Genomic DNA, 23,700 nt, shown 5'->3' with positions numbered 1-23,700 from the left:
CGGACCAACGGGCGTGGGGTGTCTCGGAGAGTGCTCCTGAAGCGCATTAGGGTGGTGCTTCAGCCTGATGGGCGGGGCAGCGGGCCAATCGCGACCCGAAGTTGCAATGCCCGCCTCTGGACCCCATGAGGTGGGGATTGGGAAATGGGGCGCACCCCCAAAGTGCAGAAGGGGACCTGGGAAAGGTAGGGTTCCCTTGTCACATCGTCTTGGGTTCTTGACCCATGCACGGCGCCTTCCTGCAACACCCCCGCTGCTCCCTCTGGAAGCGTCTCTGCTGCTTCTCCCCGGTTGGATTCGCTACACCGCTGTGTTCTGCAACCCCTCCTGCTCCTCTGCTCCCCCCCTCCGATCCCCTGCACTGCCTTGTCCTGTAAATCTCCCCCCCCCCCGGATCCCCTCCTGCTCCTCTGCTCCCCCCCTCCGATCCCCTGCACTGCCTTGTCCTGTAAATCTCCCCCCCCCCCCCCGGATCCCCTCCTGCTCCTCTGCTCCCCCCCTCCGATCCCCTGCACTGCCTTGTCCTGTAAATCTCCCCCCCCCCCGGATCCCCTCCTGCTCCTCTGCTCCCCCCCTCCGATCCCCTGCACTGCCTTGTCCTGTAAATCTCCCCCCCCCCCCCCCGGATCCCCTCCTGCTCCTCTGCTCCCCCCCTCCGATCCCCTGCACTGCCTTGTCCTGTAAATCTCCCCCCCCCCCCCGGATCCCCTCCTGCTCCTCTGCTCCCCCCCTCCGATCCCCTGCACTGCCTTGTCCTGTAAATCTCCCCCCCCCCCCCGGATACCCTCCTGCTCCTCTGCTCCCCCCCCCTCCGATCCCCTGCACTGCCTTGTCCTGTAAATCTCCCCCCCCCGGATACCCTCCTGTTCCTCTGCTCCCCCCCCCTCCGATCCCCTGCACTGCCTTGTCCTGTAAATCTCCCCCCCCCCCGGATACCCTCCTGCTCCTCTGCTCCCCCCCCCTCCGATCCCCTGCACTGCCTTGTCCTGTAAATCACCTCCTCCCACCCCCCTCGGATCCCCTCCTGCTCCTCTGCTCCCCCCCCATCCCCTGCACTGCCTTGTCCTGTAAATCTCACCCCCCCCCTCGGATCCCCTCCTGCTCCTCTGCTTCCCCCCCCCATCCCCTGCACTGCCTTGTCCTGTAAATCACCTCCTCCCGCCCCCCTCGGATCCCCTCCTGCTCCTCTGCTCCCCCCACCCTCCGATCCCCTGCACAGCCTTGTCCTGTAAATCACCTCCTCCCGCCCCCCTCGGATCCCCTCCTGCTCCTCTGCTCCCCCCCCATCCCCTGCACTGCCTTGTCCTGTAAATCTCACCCCCCCCCTCGGATCCCCTCCTGCTCCTCTGCTCCCCCCCCCATCCCCTGCACTGCCTTGTCCTGTAAATCTCACCCCCCCCCTCGGATCCCCTCCTGCTCCTCTGCTCCCCCCTCCGATCCCCTGCACTGCCTTGTCCTGTAAATCTCCTCCCTCCCTCGGATCCCCTCCTGCTCCTCTGCTTCCCCCCTCCGATCCCCTGCACTGCCTTGTCCTGTAAATCTCCCCCCCCCTCGGATCCCCTCCTGCTCCTCTGCTCCCCCCACCTCCGATCCCCTGCACTGCCTTGTCCTGTAAATCTCCCCCCCCCTCGGATACCCTCCTGCTCCTCTGCTCCCCCCACCTCCGATCCCCTGCACTGCCTTGTCCTGTAAATCACCACCTCCCCCCCCCCTCCCCGGATTCCCTCCTGCTCCTCTGCTCCCCCCCTCCGATCCCCTGCACTGCCTTGTCCTGTAAATCTCCCCCCGCCCCGATCCCCTCCTGCTCCTCTGCTCCCCCCCATCCCCTGCACTGCCTTGTCCTGTAAATCTCCTCCCCCCCCCCCCCGGATCCCCTCCTGCTCCTCTGCTCCCCCCCTCCGATCCCCTGCACTGCCTTGTTCTGTAAATCTCCCCCCCCCGATCCCCTCCTGCTCCTCTGCTCCCCCCCCATCCCCTGCACTGCCTTGTCCTGTAAATCTCCCCCCCCCCGATCCCCTCCTGCTCCTCTGCTCCCCCCCCCTCCGATCCCCTGCACTGCCTTGTCCTGTAAATCTCCTCCCTTCCTCGGATCCCCTCCTGCTCCTCTGCTCCCCCCCTCCGATCCCCTGCACTGCCTTGTCCTGTAAATCTCCCCCCCCCTCGGATCCCCTCCTGCTCCTCTCCTCCCCCTCCCCATCACCTGCATTGCCTTGTCCTGTAAATCTCCTCCCCCCCCCCGAATCCCCTGCTGCTCCCCCGTCCTCCAACCCTCCCCCATCCCCTGTATTATCTCATCCTCCATCCCCCGCCCCAAATCCCTTGTAAGCCCCTCGCTGCTCCTCCCCCCCCCCCCCATGGATCCTCTGCACCCAGTCCTGCAAACTGCCCCCCTCCCGAATTTCCTGCAACATCCCTCATTGCACCCCCAGAATCCTCTCCTGCTACTCCCTACCCCTTGGATCCCCTGCACTACCCTGTCCTCCAGTCCCCCACCCCCTCCTGGATACCATCCTCTGGGATCCCCCTCAAATCCCTCTCCCATCCATTTTCCTGTCCTGCAGACCTTCCTCTGGGGTTCTCTGCAACTCCCGCCCCCAAATTCTCTCCAGATCCTTTGCAACAGCCCCTGGACCATCTGTGCTGCCCTGTTCTGCAACCTCCCTGGGATCCCAAATCCCCTGAAAATCCAACCCTCTGGACCCCCTCCCTGCTGGGTTCCCTGCAACATCCTCCTTCCTACTGCTTAGTCCCTCCTAGATCACCCGTAAATCCCCCTCTGCAAAATTTCTGCTACTCCTGATCTCCTGCAAACCTCCTGGTATGCACCCCGCCCCCAAAATCCCCTGCAGCCTCCCCCTGTCAACCTCTTGGATCCCCTGCACTGCCCTGTCCAAGATCCCTGTAACAGCCCCCCACCACCAGATTCTATACAACTCCCCCCACTAGTTGCCCATCACAGATCTCCTGAACCCCCCCCCCATCACCTGCCACACACCCTCCTGCTTGTCACTCCCCCCTGGGATTTCCTGCAACTCCCCCATCCCGTGCAACTCCATCTCCCCTGCTACCCTCCCACAGCCCTCCTTGTTGTCTGCCCAGATCTCCTGCAAACATACCCCTACAGCCCTCCTCCCTTATCCCCTGCAAAAACTCCCCCCGTAGCCTTCCTCCTCCTCCTGAGGATCTCCCATCTCTCTCTCCCGCAGTCCCTGAATCCCCCTCACAGTCCTTCCTCTCCCCTCAGGATCCCCTGCAACTGCCCACCCACAGCCTCCTGATTAGGGGGACTACAAACTCCACTCTTCCCTTCTGCCCACTCCATGATTTCCAGAAGCCCCCTGCAAACTCCATTGAGCTTTTTAGCCCTCTCCAGTATTCTTTGCAAACCTCATGGATGTTCCCAGTCCTGCAACCTCCCACCACATCCCCTATCTCTAGAATCATCACAGTAGGCCTGCTTCCAGCTTTGCAAATCCCTCTGTAGCCCTGCTTGGGATCTTTTGTGAACATCTTCTTCCACTTTCATTTTTCATTTCAAAACCCCAATGTTCCCAGGATTTCACCTGCAAACCCCATATTGCTCCCAGCCTTACATATCCTGCAGCTTCTCTTGTGCCTATGCGACCTCCCAGCCCTGCAAATCCCTGTTGACACCCCTCTTCCTCCCAGTGCTCTCTTTATTTGTAGTTGTAACCCCCCCCCCCATGTTTCATGCCTTCATTTCACATCCAAATCCAGTTTAAGTCTTCAGAGCAGTGATTCTGTCTTACAAGCCCAAACTCTGCCACATTCATTCAGGTTTCCTCCCATCCAAGGGCTTTCCCCCACTGCAACCCTAGATAAATACTGTATGACCCATTATTGGCCCAGCTACAGTATTGGGAATAAGGTAGAACCTCAGAGTTAGAAACACCAGAGTTACAAACTGACCAGTCAACAACACACCTCATTTGGAACTGGAAGTACACAATCAGGCAGCAGCAGAGACAAAAAAAAAAAAAAAAAAAAAAAGCAAATACCGTACAGTGTTAAATGTGAACTTAAAAAAAAAGGAAAGGAGCATTTTTCTTCTGTCATAGTAAAGTTTCAAAGCTGTATTAAGTCAATGTGCAGTTGTAAACTTTTGAAAGAACAACCGTAATGTTTTGTTCAGAGTTACGAACATTTCTGAAAAAAGAACTAGGAGTTCTTGTGGCACCTTAGTCTCTAACAAATTTATTTGAGCATAAGCTTTCATGGGCTAAAGCCCACTTCAATTATTCAACAAAAAAACTTCAAAAACAGACTCTAAGGAGAAACTGCAGAACTGGAATTAATTTGAACCATTAAATTAGGCTTGAATAAAGACTGGGAGTAGATGAGTCATTACTAGGAGCGCCGCCAGCTTTTTTGCCACCCTAGGCGGCGGAAGGTCCCGCTCCCGAAATGCCGCCCCCGATGGAGGCAGCGGAAGATTTGGTCGCCGCCCCCCAAATGTTAGCGCCCTAGACAACCGCCTAGGTTGCCTAATGGGTTGCGCCGGCCCTGGTAATTACACAAAGTAAAAATTTCCCCATGCTAATTTTCCCCCTACTGTTACTCACACCTTCTTGTCAACTGTTTGAAATGGGCCATCATGATTATCACTACAAAAGTTTTTTTTTCTCCTGCTGATAATAGCCCACCTTAATCAGTTAATCTCATTAGAGTTGGTATGGCAACACCCATTTTTTCATGTTCTATGTGTGTTTGTGTGTGTATATATTCCTTCTGTATTTTCCATTGCAAGTATCTAACGAAATGGGCTTTAGCCCACGAAAGCTTATGCTCAAATAAATTGGTTAGTCTCTAAGGTGCCACAAGGACTCCTTGTTCTTTTTGCTGATACAGACTAACACGGCTACCACTCTGGAACATTTCTGAGTTATGAACAACCTCCATTCCTAAGGTGTACGTAACTCTGAGGTTCTACTATAATAGTTTCCAGACACGTTCACAACATTCTTGGTTTTGTAGACACTATGGTTCCACAGTGCACTAAAGTGTCCCGGGACATGGTCTTGTGCACTGTTATGGTATTTGAGGCCTTGGCTGCACTGGCGCTGTACAGCGCTGCAACTTGCTGCGCTCAGGGGTGTGAAAACGCCCCCCCCCAGCCCCCCGAGCGCAGCGAGTACAGCGCTGTAAAGCACCAGTGTAATCAGAGCCTGCAGCGCTGCATGGTCGCTCGCAGCACTGCACGCTATTCCCCTCGGAGAGGTGGAGTACATACAGCGCTGTGAAGTCCCGAGTGTAGCCAAGGCCTGAGTTTGCACATGTGAAAATTAATCCGGAATAAGATAGGATATGAAGTTACAGTGGCTCATTTTAACTATCTGTAAACCACTAATTCTTGTGTCCTATGACTGTAGTGGTGTTAACTGCCCACTTCACTTTGTATGGTCTCTTGCAACATGTGCTAACTCCTTATCTGTTCCACCCTTGTATTTAGCTATAACACTCTCAGTACCTTTTGCAGACCTGAAGAATAGCTCTGTGTAAACTTGAAAGGTTGTCTTTTTCATCAGCAAAAGTTGATCCAATAAAAGAGACTACCTCACCCATCTTGCCTGTCTAATATACAGGGACCAATATGGCTACAACAACACTGCAATTTACTGTGGGTTAACTATTCCTGATTAACTTCATGTCTAGATGCACTTATTCCAGAATAAGTATACCTTGTTCTGAATTAGGGCAGGTCTTCACTACAGGGGGGGGTAGCTGAATTCGACATATCGCAGCCGACTTACCCCACTGTAGGGACGGCGGCAAAATCGACCTTTGCGGCTTCCCGTCGATGGCGCTTACTCCCACCTCCGCTGGTGGAGTAAGAGCGTCGATTCGGGGATCGATTGTCGCGTCCCGATGGGACGCGATAAATCGATCCCCAAGAGGCCGATTTCTACCCGCCGATTCAGGCGGGTAGTGTAGACCTAGCCTCAGTTTAAACATGAAAAAGGCATGCTTATTCTGGAATAAGTATCTATATAGAGAGTTAATCCACTTTAAATTCACAAAAACAACAAAGAGTCTGGTGGCACCTTAAAGACTAACAGATTTATTTGGGCATAAGCTTTCGTGAGTAAAAACCTCACTTCTTCGGATGGCATCCGAAGAAGTGAGGTTTTTACTCACGAAAGCTTATGCCCAAATAAATCTGTTAGTCTTTAAGGTGCCACCAGACTCTTTGTTGTTTTTGTAGATACAGACTAACACGGCTACCCCCTGATACTTTAAATTCACACACACTCTACCTTATTCTGGATTAACTTTCATGTATGGATACAAAGCTAGTAGCAACAGAAGGGGCAGATAGGATTTGGACCTTTGTCTGTTGTATGCTATAGCACGGTGATTTTACACTTTTTTTCCTCTGTGGGCCACTAAATTTCAAATGGAGGTGTGGACCCCTTTGGAAAACTTAGACATAGTCTGCGGACCTGAGGTTGAAAAACACTGTTCTATGGTTATAACAACCTTTCGTGGCCCCCTTAGACATAGTCTGCAGACCCCCCCGAGAGTCCGTGGACCACCAGTTGAAAGCCACTGCTGTAGCAGTTACCATGCTTGGGCACTCAGATACATGTTACTGCTCTATATGTAGCAAGATAAAACCAAGCTTTAACCCTGTATGTAAAGAAAAAGTATCTGGATGTCTTTGACTGATTTTTTACCACTCTTGTAACTCTTATAATAAAGCAAAGGTAATCTAATTTCATACTGATTGTCTGAATTCTTATTAACTCTTCATTTGCCCTTGCCTCCAAAATTGATCTATGTGGCAATATTGTCCAGGTATCTAATGAGGGACTCAGAGAGCCTTTTCCTCCCTCTGAAGGAAGGCAGGATTTCAGAACCTGATGAACCAGTTACCTGCTCTTGACAGGTTTCAGAGTAGCAGCGGTGTTAGTCTGTATCCGTAAAAAGAACAGGAGTACTTGTGGCACCTAAAGCAAACCCCCAACCTAAAGCAAATACTCACTAGCAACCACACATCACTGAACAAAACCACTGACCCAGGAACCTATCTTTGTAACAAAGCCTGATGCCAACTCTGTCCACATATCTATTCAAGTGACATCATCATAGGACCTAATCACATCAGCCATACCATCAGGGGCTCGTTCACCTGCACATCTACCAATGTGATATATGCCATCGTGTGCCAGCAATGCCCCTCTGTCACGTACATTGGCCAAACCGGACAGTCTCTCCGCAAAAGAATTAATGGACACAAATCTGACATCAGGAATCATAATACTCAAAAACCAGTGGGAGAACACTTTAACCTGTCTGGTCATTCAATGACAGACCTGCGGGTGGCTATATTACAACAGAAAAACTTCAAAACCAGACTCCAATGAGAGACTGCTGAGCTGGAATTGATATGCAAACTAGACACAATCAACTCAGGATTGAATAAGGACTGGGAATGGCTGAGCCATTACAAACATTGAATCTATCTCCCCTTGTAAGTATTCTCACACTTCTTATCAAACTGTCTGTACTGGGCTAGCTTGATTATCACTTCAAAAGTTTTTTTTCTCTTACTTAATTGGCCTCTCAGAGTTGGTAAGACAACTCCCACCTGTTTATGCTCTCTGTATGTGTATATATATCTCCTCAATATTTATTCCACTCTGTATGCATCCGAAGAAGTGGGCTGTAGTCCACGAAAGCTTATGCTCTAATAAATTTGTTAGTCTCTAAGTGCCACAAGTACTCCTGTTCTTTTTACCTGCTCTTGTTAGGCAAATCCTATGCTTGAGAGTTTCCTTTGAGGAGACTGTATTCTGCCCACCTATTTCAGAACAAGGGGCAATGAGAATTTAATGGTGGGAGTGGTATTCCTTACTGAAATACTGGGTTTATTTCTTACCCCACTGTCTAATTACCATGATGTTTGGAAACCAAATTATATACACACGCACATGTTAAATTAGACTAGGTAACTGGAGCCTATGCTTCAGAACTTACCCTTGTGTAATTTTCATTTTACTTGTATGGCTCTCATCACCCTGGTATCTGAGAACTTCCTAATACAATAACAGCCAGATTTGCTTGTTTTAATAACTGTCCAATGCTATTTTAAAACATATTACTAAATATGTTTGTATCCCTGCACTGTGTGTTAGTCGTATATCCTGAAGCAGAGAGAGCCCTTGTAATTTAAAACGCCTGAGCTGCAGATTGGTAGTGGTGGTATTATTTAACAGTCTGCTTGGTATAAAGACGAGACTAAACATGTTACTGTTGCAAATATTAAGCCACTTGCTTGTTTCTGTTTGAGCTGTAACTAGTTTTCATATTCTTAATATTGGTTTAACCATCTTCTATAAGGCTTCCATGTCAGTCACTTCTCAGCAAGATGGCTGCCACCAGCTTGAGTTTCAGAAATGGCAATTTTTACTTCAGATTTAAACCCAGTTGACGATTAGTCAGAGCAGTAATTTTGGGGAAGGGGCTAGGATCTTTGAACTCAGAAAGGAGGCATACTTCCCCAATTGATCTCCTAATCCTAATAGCATTTGTTTGTATGTGTTGTAATTACTGTTCACGTAAAATGAGAGAGTAGCTCCATAAAGCATTCAGATACGTTTTAGCTTTAACGTGTTGGAAGTGGGGCTACTTTTGTGCATCAGAGCTCGTTAGAATAAAGCAGCTACTTTAGAAATTTGTAGATAATTCTGATTTTTATATTTAGCATGCTTTTTATCCAAAGGGAACTATAATGGATATTGTAACAACATGCACTCATATATATATATAGAGAGAGAGAGAGAGAGAGCTGGTGTTGTTACCATATGCAGCAAATGTTTCTTTACCAGACACATACTTGGATGTTTTTCATTGCTTGTAACTAAGGGCAAAGTTAGAAGTCTTTATGAGTGGAGAAATTATGATAGAAATAAAGTTCTGGCCCTTATCTTGTACCAACCACTCTCAAAATCTGCATAATTGCAATGTTAAATTTTACATTAATGGAGTTCTAGTACTGCAAATGCAACCAAGTTTGCCTGACACAATGTAACACCATTTCATTTGTAGTGCAGATGGGACCTTACCAGTGGCTTTATCATGATACGGGGACTCTTAATGTTCTGGTCCAAAGTACAAAATTGACCCCCTGTTCTAACTGGGTCTCCTGGCATGGTTATACTTCTTGTGTAGAAAGATCCTTAATATGAAGCCCTTTCATTGTGTTACTAGAGCAAGTTGGGCGAGGAGCGAGCTTGGGAAGAAGGGAATTCTCTCTAAGCCGGGGCAATACTGTTGAGTGTAGCTCTCCCATTAAAAACTTGGAGCTGGAAGAGCGACCACTGCCCCTTCGCTTCCCCCACATGAGCCTTTTGAGCCATTGGATCTGTGGAAGTAGGAATACAATAGTCCTCTTGTGCTCTGGCCTCAGTGTATTTAGGCTCATTGCCTCAGAACGTAGAGGTTGCAGAGACAATGTTGCATGGTTTCTCTAGCTGTGCATCGTATTATTGGGACTTTCTGTGTAAATGTCAACCCAGAGTAGATAGATGCTGTTTGCAAATGCTGAAAAGCATAGAATCATAGAAGATTAGGGTTGGAAGAGACCTCAGGAGGTCATCTAGTCCAACCCCCTGCTCAAAGCAGGACCAACCCCAACTAAATCATCCCAGCCAGGTCTTTGTCAAGCCGGGCCTTAAAAACCTCTAAAGATGGAGATTCCACCACCTCCATAGGTAACCCATTCCAGTGCTTTACCGCCCTCCTAGTGAAATAGTTTTTCCTAATATCCAATCTAGACCTCCCTCCCTCCCCCACTGTAACCTGAGAACAATGTTCCTTGTTCTATCAGCTGCCACCACTGAAAGCAGCTGAGCTCCATCCTCTTTGGGAACCCGCCTTCAGGTAGCTGAAGGCTGCTATCAAATCCCCCCTCACTCTTCTCTTCTGCAAACTAAATAAGCCCAGTCCCCTCAGCATAATTCCCTGTTCCTTAAGTATAATTAAAATGCTTCAACCAAACAGGAGCAAGAAAGGTAGGACCTTGCTACTTTGTCTTATTCACTTAAAAATATAGGCTCTATTCTTTGCCATCCCATTCACTTAAAAAAAGACATGAACCAGACAGCCAGATCTTTTAAACTGGCAACCCTACCAAATCTAAAAACCAAACTAAGCAGGAGCCAGGTCACTTTTTTTTTTTTTTTTAAATGCTGCCCCTCACCCTGCTCTCCACATGTTTTCAGAATACCACCAACCTGGCTCTCAATTTTGCCAAAACAAAGTCCTCATAAATCCTAAAACAATAGAAATGTTTTCATGATTTTTAAACAATAATTATTCTACTGGAAACAAGTTATTGGGATACAAACATTGTGTAAGAGTGTTATTTCAATATAGCAGCACTTAGAAGCTAAAAGGAAAATTGGCCAGCCCACACCCCTCCAAAACTGACTTCCTGGATTTTTATTGTTCAACCTGAGAGAAGAGCAAAAAGTAGACTCGGTTTTTAGAATCTTTCAGTTTTAACAAATCTAATATTTGATAAAATTCTGATAAAGTGCATTCCATTTATAAGAATCGCTGAAATAAGAATCAACTGCATTTAGTGATCAAAACCAGTGGGACAAAATAATTCCTAGAAGAACATAAAATTCTCCATTTGTAAGAATCAACTGCTTATAAGAATCAAATCGTCCAGGACAGTGATTCGTATAAAAGGAGTGCACTGTATTTGTATTTCCAAGACTTACGCCTGTCAAATGAAACCTGATATGCTGAATTAGTTCACTGATGGGATGTTTTTGCTAACTTGACCAGTTCAAATAATTAATCATGGTTACCTATATTTTAGATTGTCCTGTTAAGACTTCAGAGTTGAGACACCATTGAGATAAACTGGCAGATTTATCTCCGATGACTGGCGGATAGTTAATGTAATGCTGAATTTTAAAAAAGTTTCTAGGTGATCCTGGCAATTACAGGCCAGTAAGCCTAAATTCAGTACCAAGCAAATAGGATGAAACTAGTAAAGAACAGAACTATCAGACACATATATGCACACAATATGTTGGGGAAGAGTCATCATGGCTTTTATAAAGGAAAATCATGCTTCACCAATCTATTAGAATTATTTGAAGGTGTCTGCAAACATGTGGACCAGGATAATCCAGTAGATATAGTGTACTTGGACCTTCAGAAAGCCTTTGACAAAGTTTTCTCACCAAAGGCTCTTAAGCCAAATAAGCAGTCATGGGATAAGAGGGAAGGTCCTCTCATGGATCAGTAACTGATTAAAATATAGGGAATAAAAGATCAGTTTTCACAGTGGAGAGAGGTAAATAGCAGTGAAGCCCAGGGACTGATTTGGGACAGGTGCTGTTCAACATATTCATAAATGATCTGGAAAAAGAGGTAAACAGTGAGATGGCAAAGTTTGTGGAGGATATAAAATTACCCAAGATAGTTAAATCCAAACCTGACTGTGAAGAGTTACAAAGGGATCTCTCAGAACTGGGTGACCAAGCTAGAAAACAGTAGATGAAATTCAATGTTGATAAATGCAAAGTGATTCACATTGGAAAATATAATCCCAACTGTACATACAGAATAAAGGGATCTAAATTAGCTTTTACCATTCAAGAAAGAGATCTTGGAGTCATTGCAGATTGTTCTCTGAAAACATCCGCTCAGTGTGCAGCAGCATCAAAAAAGCTAACAGAATGTTAAGAACCATGAGAAAAGGGATAGATAATAAGACAGTAATTATCATAATGCCAGTAAATAAATGCGTGGTATGCCCACGCCTTGAATTCTGTGTGCAGTTCTGATTGCCTCACCTCAAAAAAGATATATTAGAATTGGAAAAAGTACATAGAAGGGCAACAAAAATTATTAGGAGCATGGAACAGCTTTCATGTGAGGAGAGATTAAAAAGACTGGGACAGTTCAGCTTAGAAAAGATCCAACTGAAGGCAAGTCTACATTACAGCGCTGCATTGGCACAGCTGCGCTGTTGTAACACGTCTGGTGAAGACGCGCTATTCCAATGGGAGAGTGATCTCCCGTTGTCATAATTACTCCACCTTGGTGAGAAGTGTAAGCTATGTCGGCTGGAGAGTGTCTTCTGTTGACATAGAGCCAATGTGAACTGGATTGCGCAAAAGTCGCGTCACTCATGGGGGGTGTGGGGGTGGGCTTTTTCACTCCCCTGAGCAACATAAGTTAGATCAACTTAAGCAGTAGGGTAGATCTGCCCTAAGGGAGGTTATGGTAGAGGTCTATATAATCATGAATGGTGTAGAGAAAGTGACAATCAAAGTGTTCACACAGAGCACTGCCAACCTGAGGAATTTGTGTTGTGAAGACCAAAACTATAATTGGGTTAAAAAAAGAATTAGCTAAGTTCATGGAGGATAAGTCCATCAGTGGCTATTAGCCAGGATGGTCAGGGACACAACCTTATGCTCTGAGTGTCTCAATCTCTGACTGCCAGAAGCTGGGACTGGACAACAGGGAAATTGCCCTGTTCTGTTCATTCGTTCTGAAGCACCTGGCAGTGGCCACTGTCAGAAGACAGGATACTCGGCTAGATGGATTATTGGTCTGACCCAGTATGGCGGAGAATTCACTCCACAGAGTTATTATATGCCTTATCAAGATCGTTGCATTGAGTTACATTTAGGAGTATTTTAGCAACCAGAAAGGCTAGGAAATGTAACTGCCACTTTAATTAAATTAATTACAGTTTAAATGCTGTAGTGTATATTGGGAAAGCTTCTGTCTGCATGGAGACCCTAGGCTGTTTTTATTTTAGCCCTTTCCCTCCAATACTTGCCAATGTTGGCATGCTACTGTACATTTAGGGCAGTCTATGCCCCAAAAGCTTTGCCAGCACAGCTGTACCGACAAAGCCTTCAGGCCTAGCGGAGAAGCAGCTTACACTGACAAAAGGAGTTATTTTTCTATTCTTGTTATTTATTATTTGTGTTACTGTAGCACCTGGGAGCCACCTCCTTGAACACATTAGCTATACTGGTGAAAGACGCTTTTGCTGGTGTAAGCAGTGCCTACCTAGAGGATTTTACTGGCATAGCTATGTTGATTAGTGATGTGATATTTTTTTCTTTCCCAAACTCTCCTAGCTGACGTAGCTATGCCAGCAAAACATAGGCCTGGTCTACACTTAAAACTTAGGTCGATCTAGCTACGTCACTTGGGTGTGAAAAATTCACACGCCTCAGAGACATAGTTAGGTTGACCTAAGCCCTGGTATAGACACTGCAAGATTGACTGACGAATTCTTCCATTGACCAAGCTACCTCCTGTCAAGGGGGTGGATTTACTACAGCAACAGAAAAAACCCTTCTGTCACTGGAGCAAGTGTCTGCATTACAGTGGTACAATGGTGTTACTGCAACTGTGCCGCTATAGTGCTTGTCGTGTAGGCATACCCTTAATAGCATAGACCGGGCCTTAAGCACTGTCTAACCCTACACAAAGTATGTTTTAGATGACTTGGGATTGGTCTTGCCTTTAAACATGTGTTAGAAAGCATTCACTTGACATGCTCTAACATTAGGGTTACCATACGTCCGGATTTTCCCGGACATGTCCGGCTTTTTGGGCCTCAAATCCCCGTCCGGGAGGAAATCCCAAAAAGCCGGACATGTCCGGGAAAATAGGGAGGGAGGGACCGGCGGTGCTCGGGGGCCGGAGCCGCTGGGGCCGGCAGTGCTCGGCCAGGGCCGGCGATGGCGATGCGGGGCCGGGGTGCTCGGCCGGGGGCCGGAGCCAGCGGTGCGGGGCCGGGGCCCGGGGCCAGCGGTGCGGGGGCCGGGGCCGGCGGTGTTCGGCTGGGGGTCAGGCTGGGGCCGGCGGTGCGGAGCCAGGGGCTGGGGTGCTGGGCCAGAGCCAGCGGTGCGGGGCTCGGGGCCGGCTGTGTTTGGCCGGGGGCCGGGCTGGGGCCGGCCGGGGGTGCTGGGCCGGGGCCGCTCAGCCGGGGGCGGTGGTGCTCGGGGCTGGGGTCAAGGGCCGGCGGTGCGGGGCCGGTGGTGCGGGGCCCGAGCCAAGCCGGGCAGGAGACGCTTGGGTCAGAGCCGTGCCTCCTCGCGCCCCCCCACCCCAGCTTGTCTGCTGCTTCAGGCTTCCCGCGAATCAAATGTTCGCGGGAAGCAGGAGGGGAGGGGCAGGGGGCGAAGCGTCCGGGGAGGGGGCGGATTTGGGACGGGGCTGGGAAGGGGCGGGGTTGGGGCAGGGCAGGGAAGGGGCGGAGTTGGGGCGGGGCCAGGGCCCGTGGAGTGTCCTCTTTTTGGACACTTTAAATATGGTAACCGTATCTAACATTCAATTGTAGACAACGTAGAATTGACTTTTACAGTGCTAAGCTGAAGCCTAGGGTCCCCTCAGCAACCGAGACTTTAACAAAAAACAGGTTGTCATGTATTAGAGGCACACTACCTTGACCACGCTAGGCTCTTAACACATGTTAGCTACCATCTTCAAATCCTAGTACGTGTGTACAGTGCGTGGCACAGTGAGGCATTAATCCTTGACTGGGATTTCAAGGTGCTAGCAATACCAATAATAAAGATATGATCAAAGGATGGCAGAGGTTATTGGGGGCTAAATTTTGACCCCGATGTAAGAAGATGCAATTCTGTCAACATCAGTGGAGTTGCATCTGCTTATTCTGGAGCTGAATTTGGCTCCATAGCTGTATCTATGGCAACTTAAAATGTTTTTGTTAGTGGAACACCTATCTGCAGTTACTGTTGAGTCTCTTCAGAATTAACCGTCCATTACTACAACTTGCTGGAACCTGCTTGCTTTCAGCAGTATATACTACGTTTAAATGCAAAACATTTTTACTAATGAAACATTTAAGGTTGGTAGCACAATTAAAAGGCCAGGAAATGCAAACATGAACTTTCCATCAGGATCATTAACTTTGTTGCATTGTGCATTCTATACATTTTATACAGGTGAGCAAAGTATTAACCTACACGCTAAACCTGAAACAGGAATATAAAATACAGTTGTGCAATGGAGTCAAGTTAATGTTGTTAACACTTTAACTCTTGCATTTCCTGACTTAATATTGTGACAATTACAACCATAATGATGTTGTAACACAGTTTTACACATTTAATTTCCATAAAAAAAAAAAAGAACAAAACAGAAAGGGAAGACAGGGAGAGGAATAGAATTAATCTGGAGAAATTTATTGAATCCTTGAATCCAGTAGGGCCCTGATCCTACAATCCCGTACTCCCACAAATTGTCCCATAGGCCAGGCCAATTAATGTGGTGTTTTTCAATGGAGTTAAATTCAGACATTCTTAAAGATGTTAAGCTGTATCTGCTGCACCATTGAGGGTATGTCGACATAACATAGGTTGACATAATTTTGTAATGTCAACGTATAGCCACCACAATAATTAAATCACTTTTCCATGTCCATACTATGCTCCTTCTGTTGGCAGTGTGTCTCCTCACCAGGAGCACTTACAGTGATTTAACTGTCAGTGTTGGGCATTGTGGGATGTCTTCTGAAAGCCAGTAACAGTTGATGTAAGCAACCAGTGTCTATACTGACACTGTGTTGATCGAACAATGTTGACCTAAGCGCTAAATCTCTTGTGGAGGTGGAATTAAGTCGACATAGCGGGCGAGTTACATTGGCGGGAGCGATCTTTTAGCATAAAGCAGCTTACGTCAACCTAACACTGTAAGCGTCTATGTCTACCTAACTCTGTAGTGTAGACCAGGGCTAAGGGGAATTTTCAATGGAGTTAAACTACTCAATTGAGCTAATTTCATTGTATATAAACCCATAGACACTGGCTTTATGGTTAACCATGACCAGCTAACGCCTCTTTAAGCAGGGCTGCCTACTCTTGTCCACACTAAGGGCAGAATCATATTTAAGATTGTGTTAACTTGTTTTCAAATACAGTGCATTTTCTGAGTGTAACCAAGACCTATAAGCAAGGGTTTGCAGGATGAAGGCCCTTTTGCACAGAAATGCGAGTTCATTTATCTCCTAGGTTATTTCTAGATTAGGAAAACAGGTGCTTTTTAAAAATTGAATTAGAAAACTCCTAGGCTATGCCTTGGACCTTGTCTAGATTAGGAGGTGTTAGCTAATGTGCTAAGTAACACATTTGCCCATCTCTGGTCTAAACGGCACTTTTCAAAGGATGGCCCGGAGGCCGGATCCGGCCCACCAGCCGTTTAACCCGGCTCTTGAGCTCCCGCTGGGGATCAGAGCCTGGGGCTTGCCCCGCTCCGGTGCTCCAGCCAGGGAGGAGGGTCGTGGACCGCTCCATGCAGCTCTGGCTCCTATGCTTAGGGGCAGCCAGGGGGCTCTGCTCTGCACGCTGCCCCCTCAGCTCCCATTGGCCGGGAACTGTGGGCAATGGTTGCTGCAGGGGCAGCACCTGTGGACGGGGCAGCGCGCAGAGCCGCTTGGCTGTGGCTCCGTGTAGGAGCCGTAGGGGGGACATGCTGCTGCTTCCGGGAGCTGCTTTAGGTAAGCGCCACCCGGAGCCTGCACCCCTGAGCCTCTCCCTGCACCCCATCCCCCTGCCCTAGCCCTGATCTCCCTCCTGCCCTCTGAACCCCTCGATCCCAGCATCCTCCTGCACCCCAAACTCCTCATCCCCAGCCCCACCCCAGAGCCCGCATCCCCAGTGGGAGCCCTCACCCCCCCACACACCCCACTCCCCAGCCCCGGAGCCCCCTCCCACACCGTGAACTCATTTCAGGCCCCACTCCAGAGCCCGCACCCCCAGTCAGAGCCCTCACCCGCTCCCTCACACGAACCCCAATTTTGTGAGCATTCATGGCCCGCCATACAATTTCTATTGTGTGATGTGGCCCTTGGGCCAAAAAGTTTGCCCACCCCTGGTTTAGACAATGCCTTTAACACATGCTAGACTGGCCAAATTAAAGCCTAGACTCCCCATTGGAGTATCTAACATCACACCTTCAGCTCTTCATTAGGAAAAAGATGTATTTTTAATTTGAATTAACTAACGATGAGGTAAATCCTAGTGAAGAGAAAGCAGTGTTTTCACATGCATTAGATGGTTGAGTTGAAGACTTGAAGAACTAGGGTTTTCCTGGACCTGCTGACTTGAGTTCAGAACACATCTCTTTTCATAGTGAAGACAAGGCCTAGGAATAAGGATGTGTATTTAACATGTTAGCTAACTTGTTAAAATTCTAGTGTATATGAGGCATGATGTAGTTTAAGCATGTTAGCTGGTAAAGGCAAGCCCTAAGACTCCCTCTTAGATTCTTACATTTTAAGATCAGAAGGGACCATTGTGATCATCTGGTCTGATCTCCTGCATGAGACAGGCAGTAGGACTTCCCCAAATTAAATCTTGCTTCATGTCCAAGAGCTGTGGTTGAAGTTGAACATATCCTTTAGAATAACATCTAATCTTGATTTAAAAATTTCCAGCACTGGAGAATCCACCACTAGTTAATTACTGAGTGTTAAAAATGTGTGCCTTATCTCTAGTTGGAATGTGCTTAGTTTCAACTTTCAGGCATTGAATTTTGTTATACCTTTGTCTGCTAGATTGAAGAGCACTTTACTACAAATAGGTAATTATATACTGTGATAAAGTCATGCTTTAACCTTCTTTTTGTTAAACTAAATAGATTGAGCTCATTGAGTCTCTAACTGTAACCCAACTTCTCCAATTCTTTAATCATTTTTGTGGCTCTTCTCTGAAACCTCTGTAATTTATCAGCATCTTTCTTGAAGTGTGAAAACCAGAACTGGATGCAGGATTCTAATAGCCAAATATGGAGGTAATAAAACCTCCTTACTCCAAGTCTACTGATACATCCAAGAATTGCATTAGGGTTTTTAAGCAAAGAATTATACTGGAAGCTTATGTTCAGCTGATTTTCCACCATGACTCCCAAGTCATTTTCCTCTTTGCTCTTTCCCAGGATAGAGCCCCCCATCCTGTAAGGATAGCCTGTGTTTCTAGACTTTAGTTCCTAAGCCTGTGTTGTTTGTACCTTACATTTGGCCTTATTGAAACATACATTGATTGATGCGCCCACCATACAAGTAATCCAGATTGCTCTGTCAGTGATCTGTCCTCTTGGTTATTTACAGCTCCCCCAATCTTTGTGTCATCTGCAACTCTATCAGTAATGATATGTTTTCTCTTCAGGTCATTGATAAAATATTAAATAACATATGGCCAAGGACTGATCCCTTCAGGACCCTAGTACAATTAATTGTATTATCTTCCTTTAATTCTTTGTTAATCGAGTCAAGAATTTACTTAAAGAATTAAAGGAAGATAATACAATTGTTTGTTTGTATCAGTCATAAGAATGGCCATACTGGCTCAGACAAGTGGTTCATCCAGGCCAGTATCCTGCCTTCTTACAGTAGTCAATGCTAGATGCTTGCAGTGGTTCTCAAACTGTGGGTCATGACCCCGTTTTAATGGGGTCGCCAGGGTTGGTGTTAGACTTGCTGGGGCCCAGGGCCGAAGCCCAAGCCCCACTGGCCAGGGGCCAAAGCTGAAGGGGCTCAGGTTACAGGCCCCCTGCCTGGGGAGCTGAAGTCCTTGGGCTTTTGTCCCACAACCTGGGGTGGTGGGGCTTGGGCTTTGGCCCCCTCAGCTGGGGCGGCAGGGCTCAGGTGGGCTCAGGCTTCGGTCCCCCTCCTGGGGTCGTGTAGTAATTTTTGTTGTCAGAAAGGGATTGCAGTGCAATAAAGTTGGAGAACCGATGTGAGGGAATGAACATTACAGGGCAATTATCAAATGATCCATTGCCTGTCGTCGACTCCCAAAGTAAGCAATTTGTCAGCCTCCTCAACTAATGAATCTGTGTTACAGTGTAACAGTTTAAAAGAGGATGCAGGTGAAACCACAGCATTACTTGACCTGGATGGCGGTGATAGTCGGCATGGAGAACATCTGTCTAATGGAAATTCCCACTGAAAAACTTCATAGAAGATTCTGATTAGAACTGCTTAAAGAACTTTTTATTTAATTAGTATGAACTTTTGCCTAGTTGATGGAAAAATAACAGTGTCAGAGGCTTAGGGGAAACCAGTTGCATCCCTGACTATCTTGCCTGATAGCCATTGATGGACCTATCCTCCAGGAACTTATCTAATTATTTTTTGAACCCTGTTATAGTTTTGGCCTTCACAAAATCCCCTGGCAACGAGTTCCACAGGTTGACTGTGCTTTGTGTGAAGAAGTACTTCCTTTTGTTTGTTTTAAATCTGTTGTCTATTTAATTTCATTGGGTGACCCCTGGTTCTTGTGTTACGTGAAAGAGAAACTAGAGTTGGTAAGACAACTCCCACCTGTTTATGCTCTCTGTTTGTGTGTATATATATCTCCTCAATATTTATTCCACTCTATATGTATCCAAAGAAGTGGGCTGTAGTCCACAAAAGCTTATGCTCTAATAAATTTGTTAGTCTCTAAGGTGCCACAAGTACTCCTGTTCTTTTTGCGGATACAGACTAACACGGCTGCTACTCTGAAACCTAACATTTCCTTATGCACTTTCCCCACACCATTTGTAATTTTATAGACCTCTATTGTGTCCCTCCTCAATTGCCTCTTTTTCTAAGATGAACAGTCCCAGTCTTTTTAATCTCTCCTCATATGGAAGCTGTTCCATACCCTTAATCATTTTTGTTGCCCTTCTCTGTATCTTTTCCATTTATAATGTCTTTTTTGAGATGGGATGACCAGAACTGCACACAGTATTCAAGGTGTGGCCATACCATGGATTTATATAGTGGTATTATGATATTTAATGTCTTATCTATCCCTTTCCTAATGGTTCCTAACATTCTGTTAGCTTTTTTGACTGCCACTGCACATTGAGCTGATGTTTTCAGAGAACAATCCATCATTATTCCAAGATTCTCATAGACTCATGGACTTTAAGGTCAGGAGGGACCATCAGGATCATCTACTCTGACCTTCTGCACAATGCAGGCCACAGAACCTCATCCACCCACTTGTGTAACAGACCTCTAATAGCTAATTTAGAACCCATTATTCTGTATGTATAGTTGGGATTATGTTTTCCAATGTACATTACTTTGCATTTATCAACATTAAATTTCATCTGCCATTTTGTTGCCCAGTCACCAAGTTTTGTGAGATCCTTTTGTAACTCTTCACAATCTGCTTTGGATTTAACTATCTTGGGTAATTTTCTGCAAACTTTGCCATTTCACTGTTTACCCCTTTTTCCAGATCATTTATGAATATGTTGAACAGCACTGGTCCCAGTACAGATCCTTGGGGCACACTGCTGTTTACTTCTCTACATTCTGAAATCTGACCATTTATTCCTACCTTTTGTTTCCTATCTTTTAATCAGTTATGATCTATGAGAGCATTTTCCCTCTTATCCCATGACTGCTTACTTGGCATAAGAGCCTTTGATAAGAGACCTTGTTAAAGGCTTTCTGAAATTCCAAGTACACTATATCCACTGGATTACCCTTGCCCACATCAGAGGAGTAGCCGTGTTAGTCTGGATCTGTAAAAAGCAACAGAGAGTCCTGGACACTCTGTTGCTTTTTACCTTGTCCACATGTTTGTTGACCCTCCTCAAAGAATTATATTAGATTGGCAAGTCATGATTTCCCTTTACAAAAGCTAGGTTGACTTTCCCCCAATAAATTGTGTTAATCTATGTCTCTGAATTCTGTTCTGTGCTATAGTTCAACCACTTTGCTTGGTATTGAATTTAGGCATACTGGCCTGTAATTGCCAAGATCGCCTCTGGAGCCTTTTAAAAATTGGTGTCACATTAGCTATCCTCCAGTGTTCTGGTACAGAAGCTGATTTAAATGTTAAATAGGTTACATACCACAATTAGTAGTTCTGCAGTTTCATATTTGATTTTCATTAGAACTCTTGGGTGGATACCATCTGGTCCTAGTGACTTCTTATTGTTTAATTTATCAGTTTGCCCCAGAACCTCCTTTATTGACACCTCAATCTGGGACAGTTCCTCAAATTGATAATCTAAAAATAATGGGTCAGTCATTGCATTATTTTGCCCTGGATGGATGTCAGTCTGACAGGCCTATAATTACTATTGTGACGGATTGGATCACAGAAACCCCTTTGGGAACTGCCAACTGATGTGCCAAGACTACTTCTGCCCCTGCTTTCCCTGCCAGCTTGGGACTCCAGCACCCTGCCTTGTTGAGCCAGACACACCAGTCTGCTCCAACACAGACCCAGGGTCTGAACCATGTGCCCCAAAGCTGCAGACTTAACTGAAAGCAACTTAAGAAGTGTTCCTGTCTTTAACACTCAGACGCCCAACTCCCAATGGGGTACAAACCCCAAATAAATCCCTTTTACCCTGTATAAGGGGTAAACTGATAAATTGTTCGCCCTCTACAACACTGCTAGAGAGATATGCACAGTCCCTCCCCCCCCCAGTATTAATACATACTCTGGGTTAATTAATAAGTAAAAAGTGATTTTATTAAATATAGAAAGTAGGATTTAAGTGGTTCCAAGTAATAGCAGACAGAACAAAGTGAATTACCAAGCAAAATAAAATAAAATACGCAACTCTAAACCTAATACAGTAAGAAAACTGAATACAGATAAAAGCTCACCCTCAGAGATGTTTCAGTAAGCTTCTATCACAGTCTGGACACCTTCCTAGTCTGGGCACAATCCTTTCCCCTGGTACAGTCCTTGTTCCAGCTCAGGTGGTAGCTAGGGGATTTCTCATGATTGCAGCCTCTTTTGTTCTGTTCCACCCACTTATATATCTTTTGCATAAGGCGGGAATCCTTTGTCCATCTCTGGGTTCCCACCCCTCCTTCTCAATGGAAAAGCACCAGGTTAAAGATGGATTCCAGTTCAGGTGACATGATCTCATGTCACTGTAAGACGTCATTACCCACTTCCCAGCCCACCCGTATACAGGAAGACTTACAAGTAAAACAGAGCCATCTACAGTCAATTGTCCTGGTTAATGGGAGCCATCAAGATTCCAAACCACCATTAATGGCCCACACTTTGCATAATTACAATAGGTCCTCAGAGTTATAGTTCATATTTCTAGTTTCAGGTACACGAGTGATACATTTATGCAAATAGGATGACCAAACTCAGTAGCTTATAAGCTTTGTAATGATATCTTACAAGAGATCTTTTGCATGAAGCATATTTTAGTTACATTATGTTCACACTCATAAGCATACTTTCATAAAATCATATAGAGTGCACTGTCACAACTATATCATCCTGTTTTACCTTTCTTAAATATTGGCACATTAGCTTTCTTCCAGTCTGATGGAATTTCTCCAGTGCTCCAAGACATATTTAAAAAATTGACATTAAAAGTCCAGCAAGCTCCTCAGCCAATTCTTTTAAAACTCTTGGATGTAAGTTATCCAGACATGCTGATATAAAAAATATTAACTTTAGTAGCTGCTGATTAACATCCTCCTTAGTTACTGTTGGAACAGAAAGTATTTCATCATTATGATTATGTATATATCATGTGGCTTGTTCCCAAATACAGATCAGAATTATATTTATAGTACACTTCTGCATTATTATTGACAACTTGATGTTTATTTTGACTAGCAAACATGAATTAAAACTACAACTTGCCATATTTACAGTAGGATTTCTTAATACCTTTTAAAAACTACATCTCTTTTCTAGTGCAGGCATGGCTTACGATGCAGGCTAACAGGTCTGAATTAGCCTCCCACGTTTTAGGTTAGGGGAGAGACTAGGCTAAAGCACAGCCAGCTAACATGGCTTCAAACATACGTAGACTATCTTAATGGAGCTTTTCAGTTGTGTTACCTTAATTCGATTAAAAAAACACACCTTTTTTGCCTGTCAAGAACGGGACTTTAGGCTACTTTCTAGGTTATGACAGGACTAGCTAACATGATTGTGAAGATTTAAGCTGTGTCTGCACTGGATGCTAAATGGTGTTTGAAATCATGTTAGATAAAGCAAGTTACTTAAGTCGATTTTAAAAAGCACCTTGTTTCTTAATGTAGGAGTTGGTCTGTACATAGTTTAGAAAGTGATATAAAGCAGCTCCCTAGGGTGGAAACTATTATACGGGTATAAACCTCCTTACGTACAGCAGTGCCCACATTAGGGGGTTGTACCAGTTTTATTTTATTTATATATATATATATATATATATATTCAAAACTAAGGCCTGGTCTACACTAGTAGTGTGCAGGTATACCAGTAGACTATACCATCAAAGTGCCCCTAGGGTGGATGCAGCTTATACTGGCAAAACTGTGCCTTTGCCAGGTTATCTAGTCTCCCTTGCACCCCCCAAGTGAAATAAGTTGCTTTTGTTGGCATACTGTGCCTACTCTAGGGTCTGTCTGGGATCACATTCTGAACAACATAGCTGTTGACAAAAGTCTAGTGTAGAGTTGGCTTAGGTGTAAGACAAGGCCCAAGGGTACCTATGAACTTCACAACATTTTGCTTCTGAGCATTCTTAGTAAAATAATTTCCAACAACTTTTGTTAAATCAAAAATATTTTTCAAACCAAGTAGAGGCTCTCGTTCTCAGCAAGAACCACATCTATGCCAAGTTTCAAATTGAGCCTGTTTTTGCTGTAGCTTTTATTTATTATTTTAAAGTGGTATTACAATTGGAAAAGTG

At 45.8% G+C, this 23,700-nt stretch overlaps 1 protein-coding gene across 2 annotated transcripts in view; it reads left to right on the top strand.

Moving 5' to 3' along the window:
• Positions 1-23,700, top strand: part of CBX5 (chromobox 5) — a 68,111-nt gene that overhangs the window by 453 nt on the left and 43,958 nt on the right. Inside the window, exon 1 of one of the 2 annotated variants that reach the window (XM_054012368.1) lies at positions 96-185. The exons of the other annotated variant lie outside the window; for it this stretch is intronic. Coding sequence (XP_053868343.1) covers positions 126-185 — 60 coding nt within the window. The 5' untranslated portion in view covers positions 96-125. Of the gene's footprint in view, positions 1-95; positions 186-23,700 lie in introns of those variants that run through there. 2 annotated transcript variants of the gene reach the window in all.

Source organism: Malaclemys terrapin, chromosome 23 (genome assembly GCF_027887155.1).
Source record: "Malaclemys terrapin pileata isolate rMalTer1 chromosome 23, rMalTer1.hap1, whole genome shotgun sequence".
Taxonomy (NCBI): Eukaryota; Metazoa; Chordata; order Testudines; family Emydidae; genus Malaclemys; species Malaclemys terrapin.
This window is presented reverse-complemented; position numbering and strand designations above follow the sequence as displayed.